Below are 25,140 nucleotides of genomic sequence, written 5' to 3' on the forward strand. Positions count from 1 at the left end.
CTCATCTCATCATTATAATTTTTTTAAATTTTTATATAAAAATTTAATAAATAATTTAATTTTTTTAAATTTTAAAATAAAAATAATACTAAAAAATTATATTTTAAAAATATTTTATATATTCAACTTTTAATAAAACATTTCATCTTATCTCATCTAAACTGTCTAACTAAACCCAACTTAAACGTCTTCCTGACATTATTTTTAGGCGAAAAACGTTATTTATCAATCTTTTAATTATTATTCCTTTATATGTGGTACCAAATCATTAAAATATACGTAAAGAATAATAAATAGTCTGCCAATTTTTTTTTATAAGTAAAAATTTTATTCATCAAATGCAATAGATGAAACCCATGTACATATGAAGTATACAAAAAAAATACCTAATTACATTCTAATACTAGAAAAACAAGGACAAAAACTCATTGTTTGCCCCTCCATTAAGTACAATATAATAGCTAAAAACCAACTAAACAAGGAATACATAAAAAATTTCTAGAGTTCTTCTACATTGTGTTCCCTATTATTAAAACGCCTCTCATTCCTTTCTAACAAAATGAACCGCATAATGCACAAATGAATCATCTTCGACGCAGCTGCCACTTGAGAGCAAGTATGAAGTCTAGTCTAACATGCAAGTAAATCTACCACTGATTTTGGCATAACCCAAGTCAGTCCGGATCTTGTAAACACACCATCTCATAATACTTTAGCCACATCACAATGTAAAAATAAATGATTCACTGATTCTGCAGCTTTCGTGCACATGAAGCACCACTCCATAATAATTATTCCACACTTTCTCAGATTATCAATAGTTGGATAAAAACATGTTTAGTTTGCAGCCCTCTATCATCACTGACGTGTTAATAAATTTCTGATATGATCTTCAAAATAAGTGAGAAAATATATCATTTTACTATATGGAAATATTTTACTCGGACTATACATTCAACTAAATATTTAACAACTGGGTGAGATCATACCAGCACTAATGTATCGGATCCCATTAGAACTCCATAGTTAAGCGTGCTTGGGCGAGAATAGTACTAGGATGGGTGACCTCCTGGGAAGTCCTCATGTTGCACCCCTCGTTTTTAAGCTTAGAAAAAAAAAAAAAAACTAAATATTTAACAACAAAGATAACAGATTTGGTCTAAATATTTTGAATACAATACTAGCAATTTTCAATTTGTAGTTTTGTCGACATATATTCTTTATCGGCCTTAAGTCATCATGCTCATGAATGAAATATTGTTTGATTTCTACAGCTATTTTGACAATCAATGGTAACACAATCTAGGTGGAATACAAAATGAACGAGTAACACAATTAACGTAAAACATGCACATGCCTTCTTCCCACAAACATCGTCAAAGGTGAATTGAGATTAATTTTCTTGCAAGGGTGAATATGGATGGTCATGAAATTTGCCCTCTATACATGAGTGGCCGTACAAACAGTGGTAAAATTAAAGGAAAATTGTTGGCGGATCATGTGTGAAAAGATGGCACAAATTAAAGTAAAGTAAAAATTGCCCTTTCTAGCCTTCTTTCTCACAACAATCACAAGCACTGAATTGGGATGATTTTTTCCTGGTGGATGGTAGAGAAGTGCATTTAGTACAAATTAAGAGTATATTCACAATCAGATGTTAGCATGAAGTGTATATATATTCACAAACATATGTCTGTTACGTGTCTAAGTATCAAATTAACTTAAATCCGACAACATCTTTTCATAAGAAAGAAAACTAAAATTCTAAGAAGGAAGTTGCTATAAATTTATGTTCAACAAGAAAATGGATACAGACGTGATCTTAAGATTATTCCTATTCTTTTTTATTGGTAGATGCATGTCAGCCGCCATCTCTAGCTTTCTCTCATTTTCGTAAGTGCCATTTGTGAAAATTGAAATTACATTTGCCGCATTCATAAGCCACATCTGAACAGGGATTGCCACATTTCTCGCACGGAGGATGGTCCTCAGTCTTCTGAACCAAAGTAAGCCGATGTTGGTGGAAATCAAATGTGTAAATTTTTCCAAACTTGAGATTTGGAAATATTTCGAGAATACATTCAGGATGAGCAAGATAATTACAATTCGCATAATAGTAGAACCAACGCTTCGGATCCCGATCCTTTTCACAAATATCACAATAGTATTCACCAGAGTCATCTTCAGGATTACATCAAAGAATGAAGGGATGTTCATGATTTCTGTATCTTATCGTATGTGGTAGTGTTAAACATTTAAGGTCTAGAGTGAATCCTATACAATCAGCACAACGAAATTTGTATCCTACCCTCGAATCACAATAACTACACTCTTTACCATAAGACAAACTAGAAAGAATAAGTTGATGTTCATGACTAGCATGTGTAATGGCATTTGAGATCAAACTGCGTTGGACATCAAGGCCAAATTGGCATTGGTCACAATTATAAGTGAAGCTATTACAATCACGACAACAAGTTTTGAAAGTGAACATGTTATTTTTATAAGGTGTTATTGGGCGGCGGATAAGGAGGTGGTGTCCATGAAGTGGGTGTCGAATTGTTCTTGGTAATTCAACACAAGCTTTGTGAAGAAAGAATCCACACTGTTTGCAAGCATAAAATGGAGGAAAGATAGGTTGCATACACCCATCACACTTTTCATTGTTTTCAAGCTTGGCATCAATATTTAAGACATGCGCCTCCTCATGACTAAAATGTCTGATTTTTGCAACTATTTCAATTCCATCAATTCCAGTTTGATCTCCTTTACAACAAATGTTGATGGGCTAACGGATTCATTAGAACAAGGGTGATCTTCATGTTCTAACACACGTGTAGATGACTCAATTGATTCCTTATCTTTAGAAATCTGCACAAATGTTGCATCTTTATCTTCCTTACTTGTAGCACAATGAAGGTGAGAAACAAAATCACAACTTGAGCAATAATAGACCCCATAGTCCTTGTCCACTCTGCTAACACATAGCTTGCAAACTTTGCGGCTGGATCGATTAGTAGAAAGATAGTAGGTGAGGTCGAGAGGGTGGTTGTGCCGTATAACTTTGACAATAGAAGGTAAGCAAGCACAATCTAAGTGGGAAACAAAAAAACAAGTAGCACAAAAGTAAAACGTGCCCCCACCTTCCTTCCCACAAGCATCACAAACGAATGAGATGGATTTCAAAACCAGAGTTAATGGATGGTTGTGAATTTCAGCTTCTATAATAAGTGGTGGTCGAATCAATGGTAAGAAAATACAATGTAGGTGAACTAAGAAGGAACATTTGGCTTAATAGTAAAACATGCCCTTCCCTTCCTTCCCACAAGCATCACAAATGAATGAGATGATCAACTTGTGTGCAAGGGTCAATAGGTGGTCGTGAAGGTGAATATTGAAGCTCCATGGCTTCCTAGATCTGTAATTTAACAAGTGATCATGATGCACAAGATGTGGGTATATTATTATCAAATTAAATTACTCAATTTGACTTCTCAAATTCAAACACATGCATGCATGATCATGTTTTCGACATATATATATATATGTGTGTGTGTGTGTGTGTGTGTGTGTGTGTGTATGTATAAGCGGGTAGATATATAGCCTGCATGATCTATTTCACAGGAAAAAGAAGAAGAAGAAGATCATATACAAATAAGATATAAAGGGGCAATTAATTAGACTCACCTCAATGAAGAGAAAAATAATTTCTGATTTTGGCTTCCAAAGTTACCAAAGCTAGCTTCCAAGTTTAATTTGCCCCTCGTTTTGCATGGGAGAAAGCTTGGTAAGATGCATGGGCATGAAACTCACATGTATAGCTGTTACTAGTGCTATATAATTATTCTACGCGTCTTATCCTTTTATCTACCTATTAGATCAAGAATTTGCCTTTTATGAATTTTTCGTGGATGTGGTTTTTACACTTTTTGCTCCTTTTTGTTAATTTCTTCACCTACATTTGAAAATAAGGTTTTGATTTTTATTAAAACAAATAGAGTTGAAAAGAAAAAAGTTCTTCTATTTGAAAGTCGGTGCATTTAATACATCATTAACATTATTTATATTGCCAGAGTTTATTTATAAGACTGAAATTTTAAAATTTCTCTTTTAAATCAAATCATGTCATGGAGGCGTTTTACTAAGTGCTCATGAAGGAAGTGTTATTCATTTAAAACCCTAATTTGAACTAGCGAGGATTGGCTTTGATTTTGAAGTTGAAATGTCTGATGAGGTTATAATGTAGAAATGTTATTCCTATTGAGAAGTGTTACATCCACAAAACGATCTCATATAAGCAAACTCAAAAGTAGCGTAATTTGATATGATACGTTATATTGTAAATTTCTTTTACTATAAAATTGATATAATACATTATATTAAATTACATCAGTTTGTAAATTTATTTTTGTCAGATTGTTTTATAGATAAAGCATTTGTCATTACAATTTATTTGAAGAGTGTTCCTCCATTGCTTTGCATATACTTTAACTATGACTATTAAATTTCTTCCCAAACAATCCAACATCAAAAGAGAAAACAGACAAAAAACAAAACAAAACCCAAAAGAGAAAAAGGACGAAAAAAAAAAACCCAAAAGCGATGGCAAATCCAACTTACCGATTGATTTTAAACCCACTGACCCAAATTAACCGTGATAATTGACTTGCTAGAAGGGAATATTGCTTCTTGGAAGAATGAATTTTTCAGTGTCTTTAAGCCTTTTTTTTTTTCTTTTGAGAAAGTGGTTGGGATTTAATTAGTCATAAATACAATATTTGTAGAGAGATAAAATACTATAACTCATATTTGAACCCAGCCCATCACTAGGGCAAAAAGACAATTAAAATAAAGGGATAAAAGTGGGGGACAGGAAGGGACATGGAACAGGCAGGGGCTAGCAAGACGGAGAAAAGGTAGGAAGAGAAGAAAAGCTAGCACACGTAAAGGGGTCAGGTTCCATCATTGCAAACTAACGCACGCAACAAGAAAATGTATAAAAAAGCCTTCAGCTAGAGGACTTCTAAGATCGACACACACTCTCCCTCAATCAGATCATCTTCTTCTTCAACAACCTCTCGAGGAAGACAACGTCTCCAACAGGAAGAGCTCCAACTTTCTTTGTACAGTGAGATATGAGGAACAATGAGTGACTGTAAACAAATATATTATATAGTGGAGACTCCCCTCCTCAAACCCTCGTGGACGTATGCCTATTGCCGAACCACATAAATCTTGGTGTTCATCTCTCTTTACTTTCTTTGTACTTATTTTCTATCTACTGCCATGGATGTACTCATTGCCACCATATAGTTGTACCGGAAGAGTGTCGGGGGCTCCAAATAACACCTATTGAGGCCCAGTTAATTGTTGTTGCCCAGGTTCACGAAACACGACATCAACAATAGCGCCATTTGTGGGATCTCTGTTATCCCATAAATATCACGTCCTTCGTATGCCGGAAATAACACGATCTCAACCCTCGCGACGTGAAGAAGAACAATTTAAAGTAATGGAAGCAAGAGCTGATGAACAGGCTGCGACAATACAGAAGAAAAACGCATTGAAGGTGAGAGAAAGACGATTTTCTGGTGTACTAAATAAATTCTGGATGATGAATAAAGCTTTCTCCAGATAAGTATTATTAGCTTTTTAAAATTTTTACATTCACAAAAAAAGGTTGCTGCAGAAAATGGGCGAGTAAATTTTTCCTCGCCCAGGTGGAGAACCGAGCTCCTCACCATTGTACTCAGTTCATTCTAATGAACTATGAAAAGATTAAGCGCCTAGTAAGGACCGACAACGTAAAAGTCATGCTACCCGGACACTACAAGGCGAATACTGTGCACTTAAGTGCACAATGACACACAAGCACTGCACCGCATGTGCACAGTACTCGGGTGGGCACTGTTCTTGATTTTTCAAAACCGGTGTATACTAGTTCGATTCTAAAATACACTAAAAATCAAACCTGTTACACCCCTATTTTCAGCTCTCATACCAAGCTTTACACACAACCCAACAAATGGAACAGAGCCTTGTACTGCAACATTGTGATCGGTTTTATACTGCAACAACCATGGGTAATAAATCTTCAATAATGAGATTTTGTTGGAGGTCCAACCCCTCGTATATATAGAGATTTGCTAGTCATCATCCCACACGCCACACACCATACCTATTTTTATTTTTTTATTTGATTTTATTCATATTAAGCTAATTGAGTTCTTCTACTCATCATCCTTATACCACATACATGTTAATAGAAAAATAAATTAAATTATATAAAAAAAAATATTTGTAATGTGTGGTGTAGGAATGATTAGTAGAATTTTTTGTATATATATATATAACACATTCTTTAGATTAATAAAGTGTGTGCTAGTTAGAAAACGAATAAAGAATTAAACTCGTGAGGCTATTCAATTTAAATAAACAAAAAATCTTCACAACCTCCTCACACTCCACACTCCACATTTTTTTTAATTTTTTTCTTTTATCAAATATTTATTATATAAATAATGAATAGAAAATTTAAAATAATTTTAAAAAAAATAAACTTAAAAAAAATTTAAAAAAATATTAAAAAATTTAAAAATTTAAAACAATATGGAGTGTGGAGTGTGGTGGAGGTTGTGTAGTAAAACTCTTCAATAAAACTGCAAGTAAGGGAAGATGCGAACTTCCCTTATGTGGATTATAATTAAAACTAATTAAATAACATCCAAGTACCAGCGGAGGACCAAGAAATTACCCGACCCCGTACATCTGTAACAGTCCCAATGGTATTGTTGAAACTTGCTTGAACATGAGGTCACCAACTTCCTTGACCTTCCGGCACTAGGCAGGCTTCAATCCCCATACATGATCTTACGACTTTGCGGAGACCCCCACCATTGATGATATATTTTCCATAACATTTTCTTTGTTTATATCAAAACCGCTTTAGTTATTTTCTCAAGTAATTTAATAATAATCATTCAAATAATGTAATTTTATTTAGATAACCTTTCGATTCTAATTTTTTAAATTATACCATTAGATTTCTACATTTCCAAACGAAAAAATTTACTTGCAAGTCTTTTTTTTACACACCATTGAAATAGATTCCACGATAATAATAAGTGATGTTTTAAGCACTTGTGTTTGTTATTTGAAGGTAAGTCATGCAAGACAAAACTCCTGTGATTTTTCTTTAATTAGTTTAATTAATGTAACGTTGATTAAGCTATTCCTTTGAGGACTTCATGTGGAAATACTTGAACAATTAATGCCCCATAAATATTGAGTTTCAGCAAGATATATTGTAACTGATCTCAAATTAAAGCCCTAAATGGAGGACTTTCCAACGTTAATCACCTTGATCTCCTGATCCTGTTTACGTTACATCTTCATTCATAAATATAAAGTAATTACTTAAATACAATTACCACATTTTTTTTTTAAGAAAAAGAAGGAAAAATTAACCATTAAATAATTATATAAACCAACTAAAAAGTAACTATCAAAACCAATCTCTATGTTAAACAAGAAAGTGTATACACGAGTAGTCTTAATTAAAACAGTACTTCTTGTTCCTATTATTACAATATGGTAGACCGTAGAAATAGGTAACTTGCGGGGCTATTGATCAGTTTAAATAAAAGCCTAAGTAAAGAAAAAACTAACTATCCCTTACTTGTTCATATTTTTTATTATAAGCACCGTTCGTGAACAATAAAATTACACTCGGCACATTCATAAACTAAACTTTCATATATACGACGAACACAAACCTTGCACAAATCACGGCCATCATCGGAAGTCTTGAACTGAACAAAAGTAAGAGGATGTTGATGGTTATCAAATGTTCAAGTTTTCCCAAACTTCTTATTTGGGAATTCTTCAAGAATACATTCTGGATGAGCAGGATAAATGCAATCTGCACAATAGTAGAACCAACATCTTGGGTCTTGTTCTTCTTCACAAATATCACAATAATATTCATTAGAATCATCTTCTGGAGCATAACAAAGAGTGAATGGATGTTCATGTTGTTCATACCATACTGTATGCGGCAATGTTAAACACTTGAAGTCCAATGCAAATCCACAATTATCAGCACAACAAAACTTGATTCCTTTATCTGAATCACAATTATTACACTTTCTGTCAACTTCTTGTGACCTAGAAAGAATAAGTCCGTGTTCGTGACTATCATGTGTGAATTTATTATATGGGAGTAAACTGCATTGTACATCAAGGTCAAATTTGCATTCTTTACAATTATAAGTGAAGCCATTACAAGAACGGTCACAAGCATCACATCCAAAGGAACCACTAGCATAAGTTGACCTAGGGAGGAGCATAAGAGAGTGTTCATGGAGTGGATGTCTCATTCTTCGTCTTAATTCAGCACAAGGTTTGTGATGAAGAAAGAATCTACACTGAGCACAAGCATAATATGGAGTAAAGATGTACCGCATACAGGCATCTCACTTTTCGTTGATCCCAAACTTGTTAATGAGTTTTAAGTCATTCTCATGACTAAAATGTTTGATTTGTGTAGCTATTTCAATCCCATCTACTCCTAGTTTGAACTTTTTAACAACGTATGGCAACATGTCAATGGATTCATCAATCCCATGTTCCAACATACTTGTCGCTGACTCAATAGATTCTTCATCTTTAGACTTCCGCATAAACGTTTCATCTTTCTCTTCCTTGCTTGAAGCACAGTAAATGTGGGCAACAAAATCACAAGTTGAGCAATGATAGTCCATGTAGTCTGTCCACCATGTTAACACATAGTTGACAAACACTATGCAAGCTTGATGGATTGATGGCTGGAAGAGAGTAAATGAGTTTGAGAGGGTGGTCGTGCCGTATAACTTTGAGAACCGATGGTAAGGAAGCACAATCTAAGTGGACCACAAATGCACAGATGGCACAAAAGTAAAACATGCTCCTGCCTTCCTTCCCACAAGCATAACAAGAGAATGAATTCAATTTTTTTGCAAGGGTCAATGGATGGTCTTCATCATGAATCTCGGCCTTTATGATGAGTGGTCGTACAACCAATGGTGAAAGAGTACATTCCGGGTGGACCATAAACGAACAGGTAGCAGTAGCACAAAAATAAAATTTATGGATATTATTTTCATGTATAGGAAAATTTGTCTTCTCTAATTGGATTAGTGCATCCACAATGTAAGAGAAATAATTTTCACAATACAAGCGCCACATACTTTTTTGAAATAAATAAATAAATATAAGATTTACAGGAAAACAATTAATAGTAGATTTCACTCTTTTTCAAAAATAATACACAGTGTTTACACAATATATAACTGTATTTAACATTATTCGTATCCAAAACTTAATAAAAGCCTCGGTGAAGGGAGGATTCTTTTTTTTTTTTTTTTTCAGAAGAGCCAGAGGCCACATGTCCAATAATGATCTCGTCCCAATTTTATTAATAGCCCTTACTTATGACATAGAAATACCATGGTAACAAGACCGACACTAGGGATTTACAGATAAAGCACTAAAACCATCCCTAGTATCCAACCAAAATAAAACGACCAAACCAACACAACTACTAAACAGGCCTATAAGAAAAAAACACAACAAAAAAACTAAACAGGCCTAGGAAGAAAGAAAAACAAAAAGGTGAACCACACAACCACTTACATACGAATGGCCCAGAGGCTCACTTTATCAATCCTGACAATGCCCTTTAAACTCCTTGGCAGTTGGTCATAGTTATAATAAATAGAATTAGAGCCCAGCTCACCTTGTCTAGCAAGAAAATCTGTAGCTTGATTTGCCTCACATAATTGATGGATCACCCTGAACGTAACCCCTTGAAGTTCAGACATGAGCACTTCCCAATAATCTCATAAATACCACAACGAACATTTCCTAACCCGAATCCAATCCATAATAATTTTAGAATCACTTTTTATGACCACTTCAAAACACGATAGTCTTTTACATAGCCGAACCCTCTCTATAATAGCATTTACCCCATTTTTAGTACCATTGCCAAAATAATTAGAGAAAGCTCCCTTCATATTACCCCCTGCATCCCTAAGAATACCCCTTCCACCCGAGCTGCCTAGATTGTTACGATCTTATGATTTCTCTTGACAACATTAGGACTGGTAATTGAAATTCTTCTAAGATATGAGAGTCATGCATAGATAACGGACGAGTATTGTTGATTTCTCCCGCAAGAATCCTCAGCCACACCTTTAATGACCTCCAAACTTGATCAGTGCTTTCCTTCACACCCTCCACACGCGCCTTACATCTTCGATTCCACAAACTCCATGTAATTAGGCAAGGCATAATACTTGTGAGAACACCAGTAATTGACGTTTTTCTAGTACAAGTTAACCAAGCAATAATTCTAGCCTTCCAAAATCATTGCCCAGAAAACTACTAGCACAATCCCAAACCTCTTTAGCAAATTGGCCCGTGGCTAAAACATGGTCAGTGGTTTCCACATGGCATAAATTGCAGCAATCACACGCCGAAGCAAGTAAAACACATTTGTTCTGCACCATATGATTCACAGGTAGCCCATTAAACCATGCCTTCCAAATGCACATAGATATCCTCTTTGGTAAAATATGGTGCCAAAACCACTCATTCCAAAGTAATAAATCTCCTTTCTTCTGAGTCGCCTCTAATGCCAATGCAATGGAAAAATTCCCATCTAGAGATGGCTTCCAAACACACACATTTGGCCCATCACGATCAATAAACCTGGTCTGAATAATTTCATCAGTAGAAGTATCACCTACTAACTCCTTCAATGGTTCAACATCCCAAGTCTGATCAACCCAACAATCTTGAATACAAAGATTTTTATTCTGAATTTCCGTCACCCCTACCGATAGAGGCCCCGAAGCCAACCAACGGTCATACCAAAGAGAGGAATTGCCACCCCTCATAATAACTTGAACATTATCCATCACCTCTGGCACAATAGATAAAACTGACCTCCAAAACCAAGAATTCGAGGGCCGCCGAACATATTGCATAATGTGACCATCTTTTAAGTATTTAGCTCTGAAAAAATCCACCCACAAACTCTTAGAAGTCAGAAGACGGAAAGCAAATTTCATGTGAAGAGAACACTGAACTTCCTTAACATCTCGCACTCCCAAACCCCCTTCTTGGGTTGGTTTAAAACTTTCGACCAGTCTCGTCAATGCACTTTTCTTTTACCATCCACTTCCCCCCATAAAAAAATTAGCCAAAATGGAATTCATACGGGAGAGAATAGCCATCGGAATATTAAGCACCGAAGTAAGATGAATAGGCATACTGGAAAATACATGTCGAAGTAAAATCAATCGACCTCCTTGAGACAAAAGTTTCAATTTCCACCTAGCCACCTTGTTTTTAATTTTACCAACTAAATGCTCAAAAACTCGAAAAGTCAATCTTCCCGGAACTAAAGGGGCACCTAAATAAGTCACTTGGAATCTTCCTTCCTTAAAATCCGTAAGCCGCAACAACCACGCTTACAAGTTTGAGATATAAGCTTAGAAGGAAATGACGCCGATTTTTCTGTGCTTACTCACTGACCGGACCATTTTTCGTAAGTAGCAAGCATATCAACAAGGTTTCTAATAGATTTGTTCCCACCGTTAGCAAACATCAATATCTCATCGGCATACAACAAATGCAAGATCATGAGAGCCCCAACAGGGTGATGAAAATTTCCAATCCAACCATCCTAAAAAATTTTCTTCAGCAATCTGGTCAATACTTCCTCCATTATAATAAACAAATAGGGCAATAATGGATCCTTTGCCGTAGGCCCCGAGAAGACTGGAAAAAACCTTTAAAAATCTCATTCATCATCACAGAAAAAAAAGGAGATTTTACACATTCCCCAATTAAATTGCAAAATTTATTCAAAAAGCCAAAAGCATGAAGCACATTCAGAAGAAATCCTCAATCAACCCTATCATACAACTTGGACATATCAATCTTTATCATCAAATTACCGCCAAAAAAACTTATGCAAAGAGTGAACCATTTCCTTAGCAAGAGTAATATTTTCAAAAATGCTCCTCCCTGGAACAAAAGCGCCTTATTCATGAAAGACCAGCTTATAAATAACCCTTGTCAAACGAGAGACGATAATTTTGGAGAAAGTCTTATAAGCTACAGAACACAGACTAATAGGTCTGAATTTATCAAAGCTTGAAGGATCAGGGATTTTCAGAATTAATACAATAAAAGAAGACGAATAAAACCTGAGTAGTGGTGAGCCCATAAAGAATTCTCTAGCTGCCTCAATAACATCCTCTTTTATAATATCCCAGTAGGACATAAAAAAACCAGACCCAAATCCATCAAACCCACCCCGAGTTACTTTGTTTAGGAATGGAAAAAATAGCATCTTTAACTTCTTCCTGGAATGGCTCTAAACAAAGCATATTATTATCCTCATCAGAAATGGATTTATCAATGAGAACATATAGATCCACATGCTCCACTTTCGTAGGCGACGTCAAAAACTCCTGGAAATATTGAGAGGCTTCAGAATGAACATCTTCAGCATTGTCCAAGATCGTACCATCTGAAAGACCCATACGAGAAATATACCTTTGTTTCCGTCTCTGATTAATGATTGAGTGAAAAAACTTCGTATTCTGATCACCTTCTGTAATCCATTTTTTCTTGGCTATTTGCCCCAACCAAGTAGCTTCTCTTTTTTCTCAAGCATCAATCTCTATTTTAGTCACCAAATAATCAGTTTCAACCTCTTCCGAGTATCCCAACTATAATTGATTATCCAGAAAATCCAGCCTTCCCTCAAGGGCTCTAATATTACCTCCAACACACCCAAAAACATCTTTATTCCAACCTTGTAAGGCTAGTTTAATCCTTTTCAATCTAATAGCAAGTTTCAATAGGCCCGAAGCCGAATCTTGCCTATGCCAAGCCTCCTTCACACAAGATAAGAAATTATCATACGAACATCACATATTAAGAAACCGAAAAGGAACCGGCCCATATTTATAAAAATGCCTATCCAAAGAACTACCATGGGATAATGATCCGAAGACTTGCGGCCCAAATAAGCTAAATGTGACTACACAAACTGATTAGAGAAGGCATTGTTGATGACCACTCTATCCAATTTCTCTCAGCATCTCGTCACCCCATCCTGCCCGTCACACCATGACATAATTCTACTACCACTGAAAAGATCAAATAAGCTACAGTGATCAAAACAATCATTAAATTCAGACATGGATATCAATGGACCTGGGCTGCCGCCAATTCTTTCTATGAGCCCATGGTCTCCGAGGACAAGGGGATATGCCAATTTCCCAAGATGCCATCGCCTATCAAAGGATGCAAAAAAAAAGGGGCTAATTTGACTTGCTCTTGATTGGATAGCCCAGTTAGAGCTAGCGCCACCTCCACGTACAACTTTAATATATTTAAGAAAAATCAAAAGCCAATGATCTCTTGAAGTCTACCTGATGGCTGATCATGATCGATCACGAGGACTTTGATCTTTCAAACAACACATGAATAAATAATTATATCGGAAATCGAAATCATTTTTGTTTCTTTTTATCCATGCATATTTCCAATTGCCATCGTGTATCTTATCTTTATCTTTATCTTGGGTTTACTTACTCCAAACGCATTACTTACAGATACAACTAATGGCCATATGACGGTCTTCCAGTTTCCTTGACTTTCGGATCATCTTGATTCTTGATCAAGAACTGGTTGTTATTCTCGTGTGTCATTTTCAATATATAGTATTATTTTGTTTGGTTACACAAATTACCTCAATTCATCTCATCTAATTATTATAATTTTTTTAAACTCTTTTATAAAATATAAAAAATAATATAATTTTTCAAATTTTAAAAAAAAATTATATTTTAATAATATTTTATTCACCTTTTCATTTTGATTTCATCTAATGTGATATGCGTAATCAAACGAATCCGTTGTTGGGATTCATCAATATCCTTCTGTCAATTAATTTTTATTTTTTTTTAGAAAAACACCCAATAAAAATGAGGCACTATATATATGATTGAATAAGGTCCATTTCCAAATTGAAAGCTACCCATTCTTATTGGTTGTAAAGGACATGCAGTGAAAGTGTGGCTGTTTGAATGAGATTACAAGAAACGTTGAAAAGTCAGGTGGCCTGAAATTAATTTGGTCCAAAGTTAGCAAATCAAGACCAGATTATTGATTATGTACGTATTCTTATCTTGGGAAAGATGAGTTCTAAGAGATCAAGTCACCCTTGCTGTAAATTTAGAGAGATTTTGTTACATATATACAGAAATATATATTATATCCCAAGGAGATTATAATTGTGCCTACCCTTGTACTGTACCATTGCTCTAACAGCTCATGAAGTGTTGTTTCTCAAAACGTAAACCCATGGAAGTATAACGCACGCAATTGATCATTCAAATACAAATAATTATTCAATAATACTTGGGATTTTGAATTAATGTACAATTGAAAATGGATCGACCTTATGTACAGTTATAGTACTATTAGGTCCTTAAACGTTTCTAGGCGAACAGAGCGATGAGAAGAACGAATTATGATCGGATCAATGTCAACTGATCATCAGTAAGTTGTCGTGGATGTGAATTAAATTAGAATTTTTATAAAACGTTACGATCATTCGATCAAATCAATAATTTTAAATTTCTTGGATCACTAGTTAGATCTCTAACATATTAATATATGGGATTACGTATCCAAGTTAAATATTAATTAAACTAGTGGGATATATACATATATATATATATATATATGATTTGTTTCGAGTGCTAGCTGCTGCGTATTATGATACATGGTAGTTGATTATTTAGACTCGAAAGGCATAAAAAAGATCACCCATTAGTGTACTTATCTCAAGATCGAGATGCCTTAAAGCACACGGCCTCTTTCCATTAATCATGTCATGGAATTATCATTTTTTTTACTGCAAGTAATTTTCATTCATTAACTTCAAATATAAAGTTTTTCCATACTCGCCACCTACCCACCTAGCTACCTCTTCAATCTGCATTTATTTTTTCTTGCACTACGATCATCATTCATTGATTAAGGCTAGCCAGCCACATCTCTATATCTCATCCACTGAAACCATCCCCATTAATAAACAAGCTAGCAGATCCATTAATTTTCTGGCTGTTCTAATTTAAATGAACCAATTAAGCTTATATAGTACAGTGGTTTCCCAACACTTCAAGTAACTTTAATTAGGCATGCATGCAGTAGTACTACTGATCCACACGGGATGAGTAGTACTGCCTAATTAATTAATTGGATTTAAGTGGAGATCAATATAAAATCACATATTATAACATATTTTTAGGGGATTTAATTATAAGTAGTTGATACAGAAAGTTATTTAAAATATATATATATATATATATATTGCATCAATATATTTGACTGAAAATAATAAAATTTAAGATAAAGAGTGATATATAAGATAATAACTCTTAAATTAAACAGAAGATTGAGATATTTCCTTCTTATCTGTTAATTTCAACGACGATCGACCCATTTGCTCATGCATGCATAAACCCTCCAAAACTGACCGTGCAAGCCGCATGTTCATGCACTGCATATATATATATACTATAAACGTATGTTGACATTGATTCAATGCCACCAATGAAGACCAGTTCTCGAGAATCTCCTGTGGCAACTCATTCTTAATCCCAATTACTGAAAAAACTAGCTAGAGACGAGCTTTACAAAATGAGTAATTTTATGTATAATTGTAAAGTGCATAAATATCACGTAATCGTTTTAAAAATGAGTGGAGTTTACTATTAAAAAATTATTTTTTTCATGTAAATATCATATTTTATTCATTTTTTTTAAAATAATTACACGGTAATTATACAATTTACAATTATAAATATCTTTTCTCTTATAAAATATATCGATCAAGGAAAAGTAGGGAATTAATTATAATACCATAAGAAGATCAATGAATCAGATCCTCATATTATATATATATATATATATATATATATAACAAACAACACGCATGCAGATGTAGACTTTGAAAGAGAAAGGAAGTTAAAGAGAAAGAGGTTCGATTACGCTTAGATGTTGAGGTGATCTCAAATTATCTATAAATGATATTGAAAAAGTAATAAATAGTAATAAAAAAATATTAAATAATTTATGATTAGTAATGAGATAATCTGAATTGATCTCATATCCAAAGCTTCAAGAGAAAAATATTAAAGAATTGTCACTCAATTAAGAACATGATGATTTCCAGAAATCACCAATATAATCACATATATATAGCGCGATCATGTAAACGTGAAATGAAGTTAATTACATACTGGAAGACGAGTATTGTAATAGGAAAAAAAAAAAAAAAACCAAACGTTAATAAACAACAGTTGTGGTTTTGAGTTCGACGCATTTCCTTTGGAACGGTGCTACTCCGTCCATTCGTCCCGTTAGTTGTTTTTGTAACTTTTTTTTTTTTATTTTTTTATTATATTTTTTTATTATATTTAAATATTTTTTAAAAATAAAAAAATATAATAATATATTTAAAACCACTTCCTTAATTATTAAATTTTTTTCCAACATAGCGGTTAAGTTTATTGAGTATAGTAACTTTTTTCTTTTCGGATGCAGTTATTATGCCGTCTCATCTTGACCACTGGACGGTAAAGATTTTTTTTTTTTTTTTTAAATAGAGATATCAAAATAGATGAGCATAGTAATATTTTTCATGTGAGAATATGGGATGTGTGTACATTTTTTATAGTATTATTGATGTCGTGTTTAGCGGATTACTCCCCTCACCGACGCTATATTAATGTTGACTTTCAAAAAGTTGGGTAGAATTTTTCTTTCGTAAACTGATTGCCAAATCATTTAAATTATAACTGTATGATAAATTCCAAAACATAAATTACAGCTATCTTAACAAAAGCGTACGTAAATTGTAAATATGGTAGTTTAGTAGTAAAAGGATGTGATTTTCTCTCTTATTTTTCAAATATAGTTATCACTTAATTTCTACAAAAATATAGTTATCACATTTAAAACTCTTTTTTTTTTAAATAATTCATACAATTTTTTAATTTTAATACAATGCCAAGACTCAATAGCATTATAATACGAGTGATGCTAAGCTACTGTCCCGCTGCCGTCTAAGCGAAATTTATTTGTTTTTATTTTTTTATATTTTTAATATTTTTTAAAAAATTAAAAAAAAAAAGTAATATACTAATAGTCACTTTCTTAATTATTAAATAAAAAAATTAAATATATAAATAGTTAAAATATAGAGATAAAATGAGAGGATATGTTAACATTATTTTTAATATATATAACAGTATAATTTTTTACAATTTTTTACAGAGATATTTCGGGATTGTGAGCGTATATCACACGTCCTTGAGAGGATATATCTACACGTCATGAACAAGAAATTGTAGATAAATCAACGCAGTCGTAATTTCTAGAGGAAAAAGGGGCCAATTATATTTTCCATAATAATAATAATAATAATATGAAAGGAACGTATCCATGAGCGTAAGAGAGGCTTGGGTGCATATGGTGGGAAATGCCACGCTGATAAATCCTGTCCTATAAATACCAAACACCTTTTCTCTTGCATTATCTCTCAAAACCAAACTTAACCAGCTTTTCCCTCCCTCTTCATATTCTTCTGCTTACTACTTCTAGATGATTCATAACATTATCAAAACGATCACCTCTTGTGATGGGGACAAGAAGAAGATTGAAGGCAAGGTAGTGTTGATGAAGAAGAACGTTTTGGACTTCAACGACTTTAATGCATCTATTCTTGATGGTGTTCATGAGCTTTTAGGCCACAGGGTTTCTCTGCAGCTTATTAGCGCTGTTAATGGCGACCCATCTGGTTTGTTCTTTTATTTTCCCTTGTTTACGTTTACAAGCCATTATTCCTAAGCTCTTCTTTTCTGCATTATTTGTTTTTCTGTACTCCCAATAGTACTACTTATGACCATATGGCTAAACTTCAACGATGTAGGAAAAAACCCCCAAAAACATGCCATTACTGACTTTAGCGAAGCCATAAGAGTTCAGGCCAAGATTGAGTGATAGTTAAGGGTCTAATCACAAACTTTATGCTGGGTTTGCAATTTTTGTTATGGATATTCTTTTTTTGTTTTTGGTTTTGCTTGTTCTTGTTCTTGTTTTCTTTTTTTTTTTTTTCTTGCATAAAATTCTTTCTTTTTCCGCACGAAAGATCCAAGAAATTAATCAAAGATCCAACTACTCTCTTTAACAGCCATACCTCCATCAGTACTAATGATGCTATTTAATGCTACGACCTTAATAATATTAGAGGCATATATGGTTGATTTGGTTCTGGGTTACATCCCTTTTTCTTCCTCTCTTTCTTCATCACTATATATAATTATCATGAATCATGTCCTTTTCTATGTCTTTTTTGCTCTTCTTTTCTTTAATTCCTTCTTTCGCAAGAAAAAATGGGAATTGAATATTCTCCTCACAATAATGGCCTTCTTTACTTAATCCAAAGTCGGTAAAGCAATTATCATTGTTTTAAATTTTTACATTGTTTTTGAGTTGAGCAATTTTTGAATTGGCCTGAAGGATCGAGACGAAGACTTTTTTTTTATAGACCAAGTTGGTCACAGGACTCAACAATGAGTCAAACGAAACGACCAAGGGTCGACGACCGTATGGCTGTTTAAACCTACCTAATGCACTTTCTTTATGATTATTGATGGAAGCCCATGACTGTGATGCGTTGCCTCATATCAATATTTAATATATGTGGACCAAATCCTCAAATTTGAGCATGTACGACAGAAATTACATTATTATTATTATTATTATTATCATTATTTTGAAAAATAATATTATTATTATAGAAATGCAGGGTAGATCATATAGAAATACCATGACAACTGTATGCTTGAGTTCTTAGTTATTAGAATTTCACTTATTATTATTATTATTATTATTTCACCCCTTACATCACTCATGGTATTTATTGAGTGGTGAAATATGTACCATTTAATTAGCAAATAATCTTTGAGATTTTGAGAACAACACAGTGAAATTTACCAAAAAACCATATAGTTAAAATAAATATAAATGATTAAATTTACCTCTCATCAGCTTAAACTTTTGGGGTAAGCTGTGATTTCATTTCACACATATTTTGATCTCTAAGATGCTGAAGAAGTTATCACAAGAAGATCAGAGTTTAATGGTTCATTATAAATGGCACTAATTTTGATGCCACAATCACTTCTGAGTGATTTAAGGTAGCTACCATATGGGAGAAAAATTCTTAATATGGTTAATCGACATCATGGCCTCTTTAGCTCTTATGACCGTCCTTTTCTGAAAGCAACTAATATCAGTGTCTAGAAATTTAATTGAAGTACAAAAAAATCTGCAATATCATTTCTTCTTAAAGTTTCTGTATAAGAAAAGATATATTTGACTGCTCAACCATTATTCTAATACACTCCAATTTCATTCATGAGATTACCTTTCTAACTATATATGGAAAAGCTTCTCGGACTTATCAAGCTTGAACTCAGCTAAAAGTAATTCCAAGAGACAATAACCATTATGTGGCCTGCATAAAAAGTCCTCTGCTGGAAAAATGAAATCTTTGCAAATGGCAAAACTAATTAATTGGAGATTTATTGGCTTCTTAATCTCTGTGGATCCACTTATTGAATTTGATGTGTTATTATAGAGAATGGGTTGCGAGGGAAACTTGGAAAGCCAGCATACTTGAAGCACTGGATAAGCACATTCACACCCTTAGTAGCGGGCGAGTCTGCATTCAAAGTTACCTTTGACTGGGACGAGGACATAGGAACTCTAGGAGCATTCTTAATAAGAAACAATCATCACAGTGAGTTCTACCTGAAAAGCCTTACACTTGAAGATGTTCCAGGCCAAGGTCGGATCCACTTTGTCTGCAACTCCTGGGTTTACCCTGAAGAACAATACAAAAAAGACCGTGTTTTCTTCTCCAACAAGGTAATGAATTATTATGCAGTCTTCGGTTCAAAACTTTCCAAAGTTCAATTAAAACCACAGAAGATGAAATAATATAAGACATGTAACCTTGTTTAGTTATGAACTGTATCTCGGTGCAATTCCTTTCTGCAGACATATCTTCCAAGTGAAACACCAGGGCCACTGCTAAAGTACAGAGAGGAAGAACTAGTGAACTTGAGAGGAGATGGAACAGGAGAGCTTCAGGAGTGGGACAGGGTCTATGACTATGCTTACTACAATGATCTGGGGAATCCAGATGAGGACCCTGAATATGCCCGTCCAGTTCTGGGAGGGTCTGCCGAGTACCCTTACCCTCGTAGGGGGAGAACTGGGCGACCACCAACCAAGACAGGTTAGGCATTTCAATTCAACTCACAGGCATTTCTTCTACTTAGAATTAGTTAAGTTATTAGCGTTGAAAAAGAATGAATCTAATATCTTTCATTTTAGGCAGGGGAAGGGCATGATTCATACAACAAACAATGCTATTGCCTTTTGAAGCATCATTAAATGATGGTGAAAATAATTATGAATTAGACTCATAAAGGATTTTTAGCTGTAAATCATACTCTATTTTTTTTATTTAAAAAACTAGGAACAATTTGGGTGTCTATTACCGTATCATTTTTGTTTTTGAAGAATCTAATGCAACAATATAAGCAAATCCCATTTTTTTTAACTGAAGATCTTGGAATAATTTGGGTGTCTATTTCTATTATCATTTTTATGTTTAAGATTTTTATGTAACAATCTTAACAGATCCTAAAACCGAGAGCAGACTGAAGCTTCTTATGAGCTTAAATATATATGTTCCAAGAGATGAACGTTTTGGTCACTTGAAGATGTCAGACTTCCTTGCTTATGCACTGAAATCCGTAGCTCAAGTCCTTAAACCTGAGCTGGAATCTCTATTTGACAGCACTCCAAAAGAGTTTGACAGCTTCCAAGACGTGCTGAACCTGTATGAAGGAGGAATTAAGCTGCCTGACAATGTACTTAAGAATATTAGGGACAACATCCCCGCGGAGATGCTAAAGGAAATTTTCCCAACTGATGGTGAAGGACTCCTCAAATATCCAATGCCCCAAGTGATTAAAGGTATCCTATCTTTTTCCAAGGAATAGCCATTTTCACGTGACAGGATAGTCTAATGACAAATTCAAGTACTTTAGGATACATGTCCCTCCAAATACCGTTTTCTTCGAATTAATAGTTGTGTTTCAATGATTTGGAGCAGAGGATAGGTCTGCATGGAGAACTGATGAAGAATTTGCGAGAGAGATGCTGGCCGGAGTAAACCCTGTCATCATTCGTAGTCTTCAAGTAATCTCCAGCTTCTATGATTAATTGCATTGCAAATGTTCCCAAGGGATTCATGTAGAGACAAATTTGCTTTTCTTTTCTTTTTACTCTGATATTAATTCTAAGCTAATGCAGGAATTCCCTCCCACAAGCAAGCTTGATCGTGAAGTATATGGTGATCAGACCAGTAAAATTACCAAAGAACACATAGAAAATAACATAGATGGGCTCAGCATAGATGAGGTATATTCCTGGATTCAGTTATTCCACAGAATGATTATGGACAAAGTAGACTACAGTTGCAATTAAATGACATTGCTCTATTCTTATAACTGTGAACCATAATGGTTGAAATGTACTTCGTCATAGGCAATCAAGAAGAACAAGCTGTTCATATTAGACCACCATGATGCTTTAATGCCGTATCTGAGGCGAATAAACTCAACTTCCACAAAGACTTATGCCAGCAGGACAATCCTTTTCTTGAAAAGCGATGGGACTTTGAGGCCATTAGCAATTGAATTAAGCCTGCCCCATCCTGAGGGAGATCAGTTTGGTGCCATTAGCAAAGTTTACACACCAGCTGAACAAGGTGTTGAAAGTACCATTTGGCAACTGGCAAAAGCTTATGCAGCCGTAAATGACTCTGGATATCATCAGCTCATTAGCCACTGGTACACCTCTTCAAAGAAGCATAGCAAATAAATCCATTCCTTATGACAAACTCATCTTGAATACGTTTTGTATTGATGACAGGTTAAATACCCATGCTGCAATTGAACCATTTGTGATAGCGACAAACAGGCAGCTGAGTGTGCTTCACCCAATACAGAAGCTTCTTCATCCTCACTTCCGCGACACCATGAATATAAATGCTTTTGCCCGGCAGATCCTCATTAATGGTGGCGGAATTCTGGAAGTAACTGTTTTTCCAGCAAAGTATTCCATGGAGGTGTCATCAGTAGTTTATAAGAACTGGATTTTTCCTGAGCAAGCGCTTCCGGCAGATCTCATCAAGAGGTAAATGTTACACTCCAGAACATAGTGACACATTCATGCTGCGTAAGGTATTTGCCATTAGAATTAACTTAGAACTCAGAAATATGTTGTGACTTTATTAATTAAGGAAACTGGATAACACTTCAAAGATACTTCAGAACCGGTAAACTTACTTCAAAAGGCAAAACCTTTAAAGAAAGGTTTAGCCAAATTTCAGGACTTCAAGTTTTGGTTGTGTAATTGGGCTAAATCCCTAAAGAAAACTATCGTAATGATGTTATATATCTCAAATGACATGTTCCCCTTTTGTTGCATTCAGAGGAATGGCAATTAAGGATTCAAGTTCCCCACATGGTCTGCGCCTTCTGATTGAGGACTATCCATATGCTGTTGATGGGCTGGAAATCTGGTCAGCTATCAGAACATGGGTTGAAGACTACTGCTCCTTCTATTACAAGAATGATGAAATGGTCCAAAAGGACTCTGAGCTGCAGTCCTGGTGGAAGGAACTGAGAGAGGAGGGTCATGGCGACAAGAAAGATGAGACCTGGTGGCCTAAAATGCAGACACGTGAAGAGCTTGTAGAAACATGCACTATCATTATATGGATCGCATCTGCGCTCCATGCAGCACTCAACTTTGGACAGTACCCTTATGCAGGCTACCTACCAAACCGGCCAACAATAAGCCGTCGTTTTATGCCTGAAGAAGGCACTCCTGAGTATGAGGAACTCAAGTCAGACCCCGACAAGGCTTTCTTGAAAACAATTACTGCCCAGCTCCCGACCCTTATTGGTGTTGCCCTCATAGAACTTCTGTCAAGGCATTCTACTGATGAGGTCTATCTTGGGCAAAGAGATACTCCTGAATGGACATTGGATGCCCAGCCATTGGAAGCCTTTGATAGATTTGGAAAGAAGCTGGCTGATATTGAGGACAGAATTATAAGGATGAACAATGACAAGAAATTGAAAAACAGGGTTGGAGCAGTCAACGTGCCATATACTTTACTCTATCCCACTAGTGATCAAAGTGGACTTAGCGGCAAGGGAATCCCCAATAGTGTCTCGATCTAAAGCTTCTGCATCGGGGTTGTTTACTACAGTTTTCACAGGAGTGCTTCTTCTTCTTCTTTCTTTTTTTTTCTTTTTTTTTTCCTCGTTGATATTATATCTAACAGTACTATCTGTATTTCTAATATATGTATGTATATATATATATATATACACTAAATATTAATGCTCGATGCTTAAATATCTATTTTTTCTTCTCTCTCTCTCCCTTTGTTTGGTTGCCAAAGGACTGTCAAAATGATCACTACGAAATGTAAAAAGCATCGTGTGATCGCAACATTATCCATGCAAAGAACTTGAGAGTTTGGGAGTAGTAGTTTTAGCTAGGGGTAGCAGATCAGTATAACTAGTATAATGGACAAAATGGAAAAACGGTGACGCTTCAATAATCGACCGAAACTCTTTGAAGACCTAACTGTAATGCGACCATTTTCCATTTCTATACAAGCTTAATACCAACAACAAACAGTCGAACAACCAAAACGGAAGCAAAGGGCTTGACCCACAATTGGAAGTCTCAAACTTTAAAGGCCCAATGGAAGTCATTTCAAGTTACAAGCACTGCAGTGAAACATGTGATGGGCCACCCCTCTCCTGGATGCCTTTTTTTTTTTTTTTTTTTAATTTTTTAATAGGGGTGTAAGGGGATTTTTTTTTTCCCATAGGCCCTAGAAGTAAACCCACAAAGAACTACTAGGGAGGTTAGTATGAGGACCCAACCGAGCCCTACGGCCCTATGCTAAAGGGTATTCAGTCGACGGGCATAACCCGCCCATGAATCAACTCCCTAGAGGAGAAAGTGGACAGTCAGGATATAGGCAACTCGCCGTCCTGACACCACCCAGATGGCAAGCTACCCTCTGGGATCTACACTGGTAGGAAGGAGAGAAATATGGAGAACCCGAAATCTCCTGACAGTAGGTATGGAGAGGCTTAATAGAGAATATTTTTAAATAAAGTGAGTCAGAGAGTCACGCCGCATTAATGACGCCACCCCAAAAGCCATGCCGCATTAAAGGATTCTGATAAATGAACAATAGAAATGACATAAGTCCCTCAAAGTCAAGGAAGGGTTGTTCTCACCTGAAACCTAGTACAAAAGTCGATTTTAGGTATGAAGAGCTTTCTGTGATTCCTTAAGCTTATACACAAACTACTAAGAAGATATACTAATTTTAGTATGAGCACCACCAAAGCCCTCATTCTCTGTGTTTGTTTAGAGTGTGCAAGTGACAACATGAAGATCCAAGTTTCTGAAACTTGATTCAAAGGCATACGAAACACGACGTTAACCAGAGGTATTTTCATTTTATATATTTGAGATTTTTTTTGGGAGACATTGCGAATTTGTAGTAGTTTTGTGGGAATAATTATCAAAAAAGTTGCTAATTTGAGAGAATAATTTCAAATTGAGTGATAATTTGAAGAGGGAATAATTATATGCTCACCCTTTTAACAATAAAGCCTCTGACATGTCTCCTAGAAAGTGTGGGACATCTCACGGTCAAATTGTTGGTGAATCACATTCCCCAATCACTACTGAAAAAGAAATTTCTGCCCTTTCTTTGCTCCTTTCTAGGAAAGTTTCCCACCACGATGTCCTGTCTAAAGATATGGTACAAAGTAAGGATTACAGTTGCCCATAGTTTTGAGCACTTTCTGTCCATTCCTGTTTTAT

At 35.0% G+C, this 25,140-nt stretch overlaps 2 protein-coding genes, 1 long non-coding RNA gene and 1 other non-coding gene across 4 annotated transcripts; 2 read left to right on the plus strand and 2 right to left on the minus strand.

The window, feature by feature from the left end:
* The first annotated feature begins 975 nt into the window (after positions 1–975).
* On the plus strand, positions 976–1,094 carry LOC121261723. Its single transcript, XR_005939951.1, has one exon. It is a non-coding gene; the product is annotated as a 5S ribosomal RNA (ribosomal RNA).
* Positions 1,095–7,498: 6,404 nt separating this feature from the next.
* On the minus strand, positions 7,499–8,593 carry LOC121261667. Its single transcript, XM_041164136.1, has one exon. The coding sequence runs from the start codon at positions 8,463–8,465 to the stop codon at positions 7,851–7,853; it is 615 nt and encodes a 204-aa protein (XP_041020070.1). The 5' UTR covers positions 8,466–8,593; the 3' UTR covers positions 7,499–7,850.
* A 9,034-nt stretch (positions 8,594–17,627) lies between these two features.
* LOC121261666 (probable linoleate 9S-lipoxygenase 5) lies at positions 17,628–23,587 on the plus strand. The gene is made up of 9 exons (XM_041164135.1): positions 17,628–17,932; positions 19,778–20,067; positions 20,200–20,440; positions 20,848–21,186; positions 21,326–21,411; positions 21,526–21,633; positions 21,760–22,064; positions 22,147–22,410; positions 22,709–23,587. Exons 1-9 carry the CDS (start codon positions 17,737–17,739, stop codon positions 23,463–23,465), a joined length of 2,586 nt encoding a protein of 861 aa, XP_041020069.1. The 5' UTR covers positions 17,628–17,736; the 3' UTR covers positions 23,466–23,587.
* Positions 19,484–19,728, minus strand: LOC121261669. The gene is made up of 2 exons (XR_005939942.1): positions 19,565–19,728; positions 19,484–19,519 (listed from the first exon to the last, which is right to left on the minus strand). It is a non-coding gene; the product is annotated as an uncharacterized LOC121261669 (long non-coding RNA).
* Positions 23,588–25,140: the final 1,553 nt, after the last annotated feature.

Source organism: Juglans microcarpa x Juglans regia, chromosome 4D (assembly GCF_004785595.1).
Source record: "Juglans microcarpa x Juglans regia isolate MS1-56 chromosome 4D, Jm3101_v1.0, whole genome shotgun sequence".
NCBI classification, from domain to species: domain Eukaryota; kingdom Viridiplantae; phylum Streptophyta; class Magnoliopsida; order Fagales; family Juglandaceae; genus Juglans; species Juglans microcarpa x Juglans regia.

Bases quoted from the DNA above. Each gene is read 5' to 3' on its own strand.
- LOC121261667 (XM_041164136.1), bottom strand. From the start codon at position 8,465: ATGCGGTACATCTTTACTCCATATTATGCTTGTGCTCAGTGTAGATTC.
- LOC121261666 (XM_041164135.1), top strand. From the start codon at position 17,737: ATGATTCATAACATTATCAAAACGATCACCTCTTGTGATGGGGACAAG. The intron at 21,187-21,325 runs GTATCCTATCTT...GATTTGGAGCAG, and splicing joins AATGCCCCAAGTGATTAAAG to AGGATAGGTCTGCATGGAGA. The intron at 21,634-21,759 runs GTATATTCCTGG...ACTTCGTCATAG, and splicing joins ATGGGCTCAGCATAGATGAG to GCAATCAAGAAGAACAAGCT.